Source organism: Mytilus trossulus, chromosome 10 (assembly GCF_036588685.1).
Source record: "Mytilus trossulus isolate FHL-02 chromosome 10, PNRI_Mtr1.1.1.hap1, whole genome shotgun sequence".
Classification (NCBI taxonomy): Eukaryota; Metazoa; Mollusca; class Bivalvia; order Mytilida; family Mytilidae; genus Mytilus; species Mytilus trossulus.
Window position 1 is genome coordinate 2,129,213 of NC_086382.1, and position 12,566 is coordinate 2,141,778.

The 12,566-nt window shown below is 32.2% G+C and overlaps 1 protein-coding gene across 1 annotated transcript; it reads left to right on the forward strand.

Annotated features, from left to right (window-relative positions):
* Nucleotides 1–7,649: 7,649 nt before the first annotated feature.
* LOC134686515 (uncharacterized) lies at nucleotides 7,650–11,343 on the forward strand. Its single transcript, XM_063546183.1, has 4 exons — nucleotides 7,650–7,755; nucleotides 8,296–8,388; nucleotides 10,393–10,407; nucleotides 11,023–11,343. The coding sequence occupies exons 1-4, from the start codon at nucleotides 7,650–7,652 to the stop codon at nucleotides 11,259–11,261; spliced, it is 453 nt and encodes a 150-aa protein (XP_063402253.1). The 3' UTR covers nucleotides 11,262–11,343.
* The last annotated feature ends 1,223 nt before the right edge of the window (nucleotides 11,344–12,566 follow it).

The following is a 12,566-nucleotide window of genomic DNA, read 5'->3' on the forward strand; positions in this document are numbered from 1 at the left end:
CCCAACTTGCTGTGGTTTATGTATGTCAGACTGTCATTAATTTAACCTATATGTGTCGGTTACCGTAGTTGTTTTTTCTGCTCTTTACATTTTTCGAATTTGGATGTTTTGCAGCTTTGATGTATTCGTAGATTAAATAGATTGGAATTTCGAGCAATGTAAGCTTGCAATTATGATTCTCTTCAATAATAGTGCAAACATTTTGTAGCAATGTAACTAACAACAGTCTGTGATATATCAATCTCTTTAGATTATAATGAGATGTAATGTTTTTATCCCTTGTGGTCAAGTTGCACGTTCATAACCAGATGTACATGCAGGTTTCCGTGGCGTTTGATATTGCTTTTAATGTTTTTGGTAAGTTAATCGCACTCTTATTGTATTGTTCTACCTTTGGCACACCACAAAAAAATTAGATCAGATACTATGTATGAATAAATAAACTCATTATAGATACCAGAACTAAATTTAGTATACGCCAGACGCGCGTTTCGTCTTCAAAAGACTCATCAGTGACGCTCGAATTCAAAAAAAGTAAATGCTGCTTCTCATACAACAGATAAGGGTATTTCAAGGAAATCAAATTCTGGACGATCTATAAAAACGATATGTGAATGTTTATGCACCATTATATAACACATTCCTTTTCTTTATTGTGTTCAACTTAATTTTAAACGCAATTTCGTTGCACTTTAATCACTACCACACATTCTTCCAATAGATTTTTTTTTAATTACAAATTTACTATTTTTAACACGGGAGTTACAAGTAACATATGTTTTAATCGATAGATCATGTATATTAATACTTACTAGGTACATACTTTTATTTAAAAGAAATTGATTTCATGTTTGCATGTTCGTAAACATGTAATTATGTGTCCAGTTAAATCACCAAAATACTGAGCTCCGAGCACAATTCACAATGGAAAGTCCCTGATCAAATATCAAAATCAAAAGCTCAAGCGCATCAAACGAATGTATACTCAACCATTGATAAACTTTAGTAACTGATGTAAATTCCCTCTTGCTGTTTTTGAACAACACACTCATGCTGCATGTTTGTCATGCTTTCGAAAGACAACAAGCCTCGGGCCTTCCATGTGAATAAACGCATCATAGATACCAAAATGTAGATTTTGTATTTGCGCCAAAAACACGCTCATCTAAAGTTTCACATAAGATAAAGGACACAAACGGTAAATTAAAAGAATAATTTAATGTATTGGTTTCTGAAAATATATCTCGGTTTTGTAAAAATAAGGTATTGTTTAAAAAAAATGTTGCGTTTCTGTTCTGTCGTAGTTCTCTTAAAAAATATTTCCTATAAATGTAAATGATATTCGAGCTCAAAAATACAAAACAGCCCGAAAGATTCCTCAGTGACATCCACAACGTTCTGTTTGAATTTGCAGTTGAAAGTATAAATGGAGTTATAATTATGTGTCGGAAAATAAAATCACAACAAAAGTAACTGCGATGAAAAGGAAAAAAGGAATAGTAGATCAAAACATTAAAGTTCAACAACAAAAGTTACATGTTTATAATTGACAACAAGCAACAGCTGAAAATATTGCATGGATAAAAGAGGGACGAAAGATACCAAAGTGACAGTTTAGATCATAAATCGACAGCTCATAAATTAGGCATAGTTGCTTCGAGCAAACTTTGCAAAATAAACAACAACAAAAATAGAAATATGTACGTGCCTATCCAAAATCAGAAACCTGTAGCCAAGTGATGGTTGTTTGCCTGTGTTTGTTTTTCTTTAATTTGTTTGTACATAGATAAGGTCACAAGTTTTCTCGTTTGAATTGTTTTACAATGCAGCGGAAACCTCCCGCAACCGGAGTCGTCCTTCAGCTGGCCCCTATACAAATGTCTTCACATCTATATTGACAATGGACGTCAAACCAAACTCCGCATTATTCCCAAGAATCTAAATTTAAATTGATACAAGACAAACAAAGGTCGTACTCGTTTTGATATACTACATTTATATTAACACTATAATTCAATTCATATATCATTCACCCGTTGTCAGACTTAGGAGGATAAGTTTTATGCATCGTGTATTGGTTCTGTCTGCATGTTACAGGAGACTTGCGCTAATATTTTACAAGGCTTATATCTGCATTTTTTCAACGTACTCTTATTTCCCAAAATATTTCCTATAAATATAGATGATATTCGAGCTCAAATATACAAAACAACCCAAAAGATTCCTCAGTGACATCCAAAAGTCGAAATTTAAAATGTGACCATAAGAGAAACAGGCCAACAAAAAACAACACCAAAAGCAAATCACATCATAAAAACAAAAGACAGAGCAACACGAGGCCAACCACAAACCGGAAGTTTTCTCAGATACTCCGTATGGGTAAGTAAATGCTGCTTCTCATACAACAGAAAAGGGGACCTCAAGGAAATCAAATTCTCGACAATCTATAAAAACGATATGTAAATGTTTATGCACCACCTACGATAGTAGAAAAATATTATTTTTTCTAGTCTGTGCGACCGTTCGTCCGTTCGTTCGTCAGTTCGTACGTCCGTCTGTCCCGCTTCAGGTTAAAGTTTTTGGTCGAGGTGTTTTTTAATAAAATTGAAGTCCAATCAACTTGAAAATTAGTTCACATGTTCCGTTTGACATGATCGTTTTACTTTTAATATCAAATTATAGTTTTTACCCCAATTTCCCGGTCCACTGAATATCAAAAATGATAGTGCGGGTAGGGCATCCGTGTACTATGGACACATTCCACATTCTTGTTTTTCTGGATTGTTTTCAACTAAAATTTAAACGCAATTTCGTTGCACTTAAATCACTGGCACACGTTCTTCCAATAGATTTGTTTTTAATAACAAATTTACTATTTTTAACACGGAAGTTACAAGTAACATATGTTTTAATCGATATTTCATGTATATGAATATTGTTATGCTTTTACTTTTCTACACTGGTTAGAGGTATAGGGGGAGGGTTGAGATCTCACAAACATGTTTAACCCCGCCGCTTTTTTGCGCCTGTCCCAAGTCAGGAGCCTCTGGCCTTTGTTAGTCTTGTATTATTTAAATTTTAGTTTCTTGTGTACAATTTGGAAATTAGTATGGCGTTCATTATCACTGAACTAGTATATATTTGTTTAGGGGCCAGCTGAAGGACGCCTCCGGGTGCGGGAATTTCTCGCTACATTGAAGACCTGTTGGTGACCTTCTGCTGTTGTGTTTTTTTTTATTTTGGTCGGGTTGTTGTCTCTTTGACACATTCCCCATTTCCATTCTCAATTTTACTTACTAGGTACATACTTTTATTTAAAAATAATTTATTTCATGTTTGCATGTTCGTTAACATGTAAATATGTGTCCAGTTATATCACCAAATACTGAGCTCAGAAGAAAATTCAAAACGGAAAGTCCCTTATCAAATGGCTAAATCAAAACCTCCAACACATCAAACGAATGGAAAACAACTGTCATATTCCAGACTTAGTACAGGCATTGTCAAATGTAGAAAGTGGTGGATTAAACCTGGTTTTTAGTGCTAAACCTCTCACTTGTATACTGAACCATTGGTAAACTTTAGTAACTGATGTAAATTCCCTCTTGCTGTTTTTAGAACAACATACTCATGCTGCATGTTTGTCATGTAAATACCTGAATGCAAGTGATCACATAAGCAACACGACGGGTGCCGCATGTGGAGCAGGATCTGCTTACCCTTCCGGAGCACCTGATGTAGTGGTTAGTGCATCGGACTACTAACACAAAGGTTCCTGGTTCGATTCCCGTTTGGGATGAAAATTTCAGGAACTCAATTTTCGGCTCTCCCTTGACACCATTTGCGAGTATGGTCTTGAGGAAACGATGATAGTCCGTCGGACGGGGACGATAAATGGCTGGCCCGTGTTAAGAGAGAGCCATATCTCTTGCACGTTAAAGACACCCTTGTAGATTTCGAAAAAGAGTAGGCTAATGCCGCTACAAGGCAGCACTCGCACCCGCAAAGTGGAAAAGGATTAATATAAGTTGTAAAACTTGTTTCCCAATCCACTATAAATAAATATGTTTAAACTAATTAAACTAAACCTGATATCACCCCTAGTTTTTGGTGGGGTTAGTGTTGTTTATTCTTTAGTTTTCTATGTTGTGTCATGTGTACTATTGTTTTTCTGTTTGTCTTTTTCATTTTTAGCCCTGGCGTTGTCAGTTTGTTTTAGATTTACGAGTTTGACTGTCCCTTTGGTATCTTTCGTCCCTCTTTGGTTACAATGTCTTGCAAATATTTGATTTTTTATAGGTACTTTTCAATATAAAAAGTTATACTTCGCAAATTGAATCCATGTAATTCAGATGGGGTAATATAACACTATTCTAAGATTTTCTAAATATCTAAAAAAAAAAAATGCCATTACGTTTTATGTGAATAAGATTGGTCATGTTTAATAAGAGTGTACGGTTATACACAAAGATGTTTTTTTTTCGTCTGACTGCCAATGATGGTTAAAAACATCACATGCAGATCTGTAGTCTTTTCCTACTTGAAGATGAATATAATTATATAATTATATAGCTAACGCTATTGTAAGATTTATACCAATTACTTCCCTTGCAATATTTGATTTACAACCATTTTAGATCCATTTGCAGTTCACCTTGCTTATTAGAAAACTTATGTTTAAAATGAACTCCTGCCATCACATATGTCTTGACCACAACAAGGTCATCGTTTTTTGTTACTGACCTAATGAGCAATATAAAGAGGTATCCCAGTCGGTTTGAGCTTAAATGCGAGCTGACAAAGTCAGTTTAACATACGAAATGCAATAACAAATCAATATCGCAAATAAATCATACTGAAAACGTATGCGTTCGAAAGACAAGCCTCGGGCCTTTCACGTGAATAAACTCAGCATATATACCAGAATTTAGATTTGTATTTGCGTCAAAAACACACTCATCTAAAGTTTCACGTTAGATAAAGGACACAAACGGTAAATCAAAAGAATAATTTAATGAACTGGTTTCTGAAAATAAATCTCGCTTTTGTGCAAATAAGGTAAGGTTTAAAAGAAATGTTGCGTTTCTCTTTTGTCGTAGTTCTCTTATATTTGATGTGTTTCCCTCAAATTATAATTGTAACCCGGATTATTGTTTTTAAGTCGATTGATTAATTTCGAACAGCGATATACTGCTGTTGCCTTTTTTAACAACAGAAAAAAACCATAGAACATAGATTTCTAGAATGTATTAGTAATACACATAAATTTGCATACGATAGATGTTATTCACACCTGCGTAAAGTTTTTTTTACGTCATTAAGTACTTTACAACCAACAGCCTGTATGACATTTTGTTCAAGATAAAAAGGCGTTTACAATACAAAACATTACTTAAACCGCAAGTCTTACTCGCATTGAGTAGACTATTCTATAGCATAGCAATGGAAAGACATATTTTATTACTCCTAAGTTTCGCAGGATTTGGTAAGTATGTTATCTTTCTTAACACCGTTACCGATAATTTACGTCAAATGTCTATTGCAGTGAAAATCGTTCCTATGCTCTTCTAATTTCATGCGACATATTTTACGTATCAGCAAAACAGATGTTATCGTTTTGATAAAATTTGCAAATAAAACTCTAGAGCACACACATTAAGGCGACAGTAGGATCTAATATGAAATTCTCTTAATTTTAAGGAGATAATTCAAGGTTACAAACAATAGTTTATGAAATTTCATGAAGATGCGAGACCGAAAACCTCTACTAATTAGATATAGGAAGATGCCGTATGAGTACCATTGAGGAACTCTCCATCCAAATAACAATTTATAATTAAAAGTGAACCATTATAGGTCAATGAACGACCTTCAACACGGAGCCTTGGATCACACCGAGCAATAAGATATATAGGGCTCCAAAATAACCAATGTAAAACCATTCAAATTCAAATGTTAATAGTTATCAAAGGTACCAGGAAAATAATACCTCTTGTATTTAATGTTTTCAGTTACTGCTTTAAGACATTCAAAGTATAATCCAGAAAAGAAAGGTACGTCGTGTATTTTTATAAATTTACCATCTATTATCATATTTAATCACTTAATTACTGGAACTAAAGTTATTTAGATTTATGTTTTTCCTTTTATAGTTTAGATTATAGTAAGCTTACATAAGTTTCAGATTAATTTAAGCATTTACCTGAAACGGGTTGAAAGTTATCCATGTAAACTATATTCTTATAATATCGTTATGTAAACGGTTGACACAAACGTACTGATGATTTTGAGAGTTATTTTCCTTGTGCTAGATCAATTTTTTTAATTGGCTATAAATCACATTGTTCTAACTATACAAATGAAATGAATTAAACTTATAAAATGTTTAAAGTAAAACAAAAATTAGACGAAAACTTTAACAATGTTTAACTTAGAATAACATTGACCTTCCTACTTGTAATTTGTCTTATGCGCTCAACGAATTATTCTCTTTGTTACAGGAAATACTGAATTTCCTTGTAGATTGCCATGTCCGTGGAGAGGGAAAACATTCGACCTTTATGATGTTGACGGCGGCATATCATTTTTAAATTGGACTGTTGATGCTTCTGGAAAATCAGGCGAATTCCCAAATGGAGTTACGTTCGAATGTCATCAAATAACTGATAGATTTCTAATATACAGGTAGGCTGATAACAAAAGCATTTCTTATCAAAAACGGAAATAAACGATAAAAAATCCACCATTACAAATTACTTTTATGATCCAGAAACAATAACAGAAAATACATCAGTTGGACTTTTATTTTAAAACAAGCGAATACATTAATCAAAGTTACTGTGAAAATCAACTAGAAAACTAAAAAATTTATTTGTGAAAAATAGATTTAAAGAAATATATATTGACCTAGTTTATATATGTTCATAACCGATTATTTCAAAAATCAAATAGAAAAAGCAATACTGTGAAATCCCATGAATCTTAGAGGTTAAAAGTCTTATGCAAAAAAAAAACCTTGTTGATCCTCAACATAAATATGTCACAATCATTAAAAGCCACGATTATGTTTCACAAATGATATCGGATATGTTCCTTACGTCGTAACTACAATCCACTTTCCTTTCATGAATTTGACCTACCGAATTAGACTTTTTACCAGATTTGTAATCACATAAGCAATACGACGGGTGCCACATGTGGAGCAGGATCTGCTTACCCTTCCGGAGCACTTGAGATCACCCCTAGTTTTTGTTGGGGTTCGTGTTGTTTATTCTTTAGTTTTCTATGTTGTGTCATGTGTACTATTGTTTTTCTGTTTGTCTTTTTCATTTTTAGCCTTGGCGTTGTCAGTTTGTTTTAGATTTATACGTTTGACTGTCCCTTTGGTATCTTGGTAAAATAGTCAAAATATGGTTACAGCAGTCATCACTGTGTTGCAAACATAAAACAAACAAACATTTACAAAAAAGCACAAACTGCATCTATCTAATTAAAAAAAACAAATTTGTGGTTTCGCGTGCTTGGCGTCAGAAAATGCATAGATAAGTATGATTTTGAATTTACCTATAACTAATTGTCACAGTTGCCACATCGGTGCCATATGTCATAAATTGATGATTGTGTATAATAATTGATTATTGACATAAATAATGTGTATTGTGTATGGCTTCAGAATTGGTGGTTCCGATGATTTCTTTTGTTCAGCAATCTCCTATGACGGGAGTAGGCATCCGGTGACTTTCTCTTTGCACGATAGTAAGTGTTTATCTATATAAAAAGTATGTATGAAAATTCGGGAAATATTCGGGAGCATAAACAAAGGTTGGAGCTTTATAAGCATGGACGATTTATCAGTTGCAATTTAGAACACAAAACAAACAAAAAAGTAATAATTTCAGCTAAGCGGTGTATTGCTCACAAATTGATATAATAGTAATCTATGTTTTTTACAGTGTTAAATTAATTGTCTACGGCACGGTTATTGTAGTCATATTAAGTAGGGAGCCGGTTTTTGTTTAATGGAAGGAAATGGTAAGATAGTACTAAAAACTTTGAATGCTTGTAAAGCATTGTGCCCTCTATTTTGACAATACCTTGTACTAAATACAATAATGCTGCAATAACAGTGCAAGTGATTATTCTCTGCCAATTAACGTATCTGTTAAAAACTTATTATATAATTTATCAAGTTATCTATTTCTTATGTATTTAAGAATTGAAATATGATCCAACAGTCTTTAGTTTGAAGACAGAATATAATATTACATATTAAATATATTTTTATTTCATATTCAGGTACTATTATCACGTTTGAAAACAAAACGGACAAATTCAGCGATATATGTGAGGTCTGCAGTTATCCATCATCTCTAAAACTACTATTTGTAGGTTAGTATAATATTTACGTGAGCGTACAAATCTACAACTTCATCCTCGGTCAATATAAACAAAACAGATATAGAAAGATGTGGCATCAGTGCCAATAAGACAACTTTCCATCCAAGTCACATTTTGTTAAAAGAAAACTTTTATAGGTCAAAATACGGTCTTCAACATGGAGACTTTTCGCACACCGAACAGCAAGCTATAAAGGATAAATGACTAGTGTAAAACTATTGGAGGAAAAAACCAACGGTCAAGTCTTGATAATAAAAAAACGAGAAACGCGAAACACTTATGAACAACATTACATTGACAACTTCTGAACAACAGGTTCCTGACGTTGAACAGGTGTAAACATATGCAGCGGGTATATACGTTTTAAGGTATCCGACCCACAATAACAATTTCCGGAAAATTTTCCGGAGTTTACCGAGGTTTCAATTTTGTCAACACCTCGGTATTTTACGCCTAGGAAGTGAAAGTATAACTATTATTTTTAAAATGATTCCTAAAATGTCAAAAAGGCTTACTTTAAGTATATTTTCATAAATAATAAAGTAAACGCTCATTCTTTGCAAAAAATCTTTACATTGCGTAAATCGGAAACCTTACATGAAACAATAGTGTAACATCACAACACATAAAAAACACTATAAAATAATAGTTGAAACGACTTATCTCAAACAAAAGATATATTAAGACAAGTAAACATACACTAAATGATTAAATTTGGTCTATGACATAATTGAAAAACCAAATCAATCAAATAAAGGGTGGATGAATAAAGGCAACAGTAGTACACCACTGAGAGATAATTTAAAAAGTCAACCATAACCATGATCAAATAAACTTGCCGTCAAAAAAAGAATGTAGATAGGTTAAATCATTTGTTATTAGGTAAACAGAATAAATGTCGAATAGAAATATCTTTTTCAAAATAAATAATTTTGTTGTTCATAGTACGAGAACAGAAGTGAAAATTTGTAGTCATACTTAACACTTTTATTGAAAGATAGAGAAACCCTAAATAAGTCAAAACACATAACAAATTGTATCAACCTTCCAAGTTAACACAAAAGTATGCTTGTGTATTCCATGATAAGTTTAAAGGAACATTGAATGTTTTTAAAATTAACAATAAGTTAATGTTAATGCAGCAGTGATTTTATTTAATCAAATTAGATTTATAATGTTTGTTGTTGTGAATCTGTCTGCAAATGCATTTTTATCTTTCATGACACATATTTATAGAATATATCTGAAGAGGGTATTTAAAACAATAAGAACTGTATGAAGGTTATTTTATGATACAGAGGTGAAGTCTGAATTTTAATTGAATTTTGAAAAATATATATAATTCTTTTTAGAAAATTTTATTTGAACATGATAAATTTGTGAAGCATTGTCAATTGTTGTGAGACTTAGACATACGTTTATCTTCAAGATCAAGAAATAGTGTTTACTTTTTTCTTTATATGTGTATTTCACTGATAAAAAGACTTAATTTTGACAGTGAACAGTTAGTATCAATCGCATGGAAGACATTTCAAATTGTTCATATATTCTTATATCTGCAAAATTTAAAGTTTTAAGCTATTCTGTACTGTATGTGTGCTCTGCATATACATTGTCTGGACATTTAAGCCTTTGTTAACCGTCCAGTGGCTTTTATGATAAATAACTGTAATTTTAGATATAATTGTGCAGTTTTACTTTTGCGAATGTCTGTCAATGAACACAAATAAGTAAATGATTATAGTTTTACAATTTTAGCATATACATGTATGCTGCATATAAATATAACAATCAATAATTCAAACGGACGGTTAGGTTTTTGTCTCATAGAAAGTTTTTCTATAATAAAAGCATCGAAGATATTTCTAATTTAGGCGGTCAACATGCGTTTCGTTATGTGTTTGGACTTCTTAGAGGAAGCAGTTTACCAAAGCAACTTCACTGTTGTTTCGAATTTATCACATTAATCTTGGGTTTTTTTTCTTACTCTTACAGAATCTGGGGCACCTCGTAAGTATCAAGTATTAACTGACATTTAAGGAAGTGTTAAATGCGTCTGTCAAAAAGTATTTTAAACGTGTACTTCTGTGGCATATATCAAAGAGGGTCGAAAGATACCAGAGGGACAGTCAATAATATATGTCATGTTAACTTGCCAGATTTTAAAAAGAGACCATTTACTCTGTACCATGGCTTAGCAGGAGACAATTAATTAATTTTACCTTCACGTTCAGACCAATCACAAATTAATAACATAAAGGACAATGAAAAGGATTTTCAACAATAATTCAGTAAAAGACAAAACACTTATTTTTTTGTGCCTCAGAATGTTTTCATAAACTGTTAAAAAGATATGTCTTGCTAAACTTCTGTTTCTAATAAATGTTACGTTTTTATGAATTTGACTTCATATTTTAATACTTTCATTTTAAAATTTAACGGTAAAAGAACGGTTCATAGATAACAAGAATTAATATTTTGTGTTCGTATCAAATAAGCTATAAACAAAATAAAGTATGATTTTTCGTGATATTATGTTGTGACCATGTCATTGAATGGTTGGTCTTTAACACATGTTTTGAAATAGTCGATTTGGTATACCTAGTTATTATTTATTTGTTTTAGGACCAGATAATGCCTCCATACCATGCAATTTACCATCTGCCTGTGAATGTTGCCAGACATGTACGTCATGCGTTCATTGTGAAACTGATGGCAGAATTCCAAAGGCGTGCAAGCATGGATATAGAGATATCTTTCAAAGAAAGAAAAATAATAAAAACAAATTTTGGGCTCGACGTTACAGAAAAAGGTTGGAAATGAAAGGGAAAAGAACAAAGAGCTGGTTATATGGCATGAAATAAACATCAACCTGTCCGTAATGAGTAAATTTGTCAATTATAAACACCAATAGACATCATTTGAATAAAATGGGATATTCTCATATATATAACTTTTTTTTTCATTTTCAATCAAACAACTTATGAGTAAGGTGCCCTCTGTAACTTGTAATTTGCAACAGGGCTCGTCTGGAATGACTATCATTTATAAAGAATTGGAACGAGCCAGATATTCAAATCATTAAGCTTTTGTGAAATAATGATTATTCATGGATTATCAATTTTCTAGGATGTCATGGGCATGGCGGAACATTAACGTTTCTCTTCAAGGAAGATATTACTATGGAACAAGATCAGGTCTTAACATTGGCTTGAAATGAGTATAAATTAAACACAAAAACATTAACAAGAAGGACTGTACAATAAGTACTAATTAACTGGTCAATCAATTAAACTCAACGTATCTTTTTTTTTTGCATTTGAACGATACAATCTTTGTTGTAATAATTGTTTGAATCTCTTGAACTTGTATTCTGTACAAAGTTATTTTTGTATGACCGAAAGTAAATACATACTATACACAGTTCCCATATATGTAGAAAAAGCACTGTCTAAATGAGATGATATAATAAATCTGTCTTAAAAGGATGTAACAAGTTAGGCAATAGTTGTTCAAAAGTCATAAAATCGATTGAATTGAAAACACATCCGGGTCACAGACCAACACAGAAGGAAACACATCAATTTAAAGAGGAAAACAACGGAACAAATTTGGAAAATAGTAGTTAAAAACGTATAAAATCTAATTTTTTTATAACTGCAAAATTGATAAATTGGTTAGGGTTGTGTTCTTTTGGTTTTCTTCGATGGGTTTTGGAGTATGTTATTTACATTTTGGTCGTTTGCCAGGTGTAACTTTGCGTTTTCATTTTGCCTAAGACTGTAAATGTCAGTTCATTTTTTTGTTGTTTTTAATTTTTGTAGATTGAGAAAATTCGTATTTTCGTGGATACTCGATTTCGGGATTTTTCGTTAGTCTATTTACACACCTATAGGAAATGTGTTCCTTAGTTGAACATATATATTTGTGGTTTATTTCACCATTGAAATCAACAAAAAATGGCATTCAACAGATAATCATGAATCCATAGTGTCCCTTTGGTATTTCAGTTTCGCTCTGTAATTGTATCTGAGATGTATTGCTTCATTTTTTTCTTAATCGAAATCTGAGCAGCACAACTATTAGAGTATATCATATTTACCTAAGATGATCGTCTACTGATATAAGAAGAAAATCAAGATGATCAAAAATATTTTGTCGAAATATAT

Coding starts and splice junctions, on each gene's coding strand:
- LOC134686515 (XM_063546183.1), top strand. CDS start 7,650: ATGTGTATTGTGTATGGCTTCAGAATTGGTGGTTCCGATGATTTCTTT. Junction 7,756..8,295: donor GACTTTCTCTTTGCACGATA/GTAAGTGTTTAT, acceptor TTTCATATTCAG/GTACTATTATCACGTTTGAA.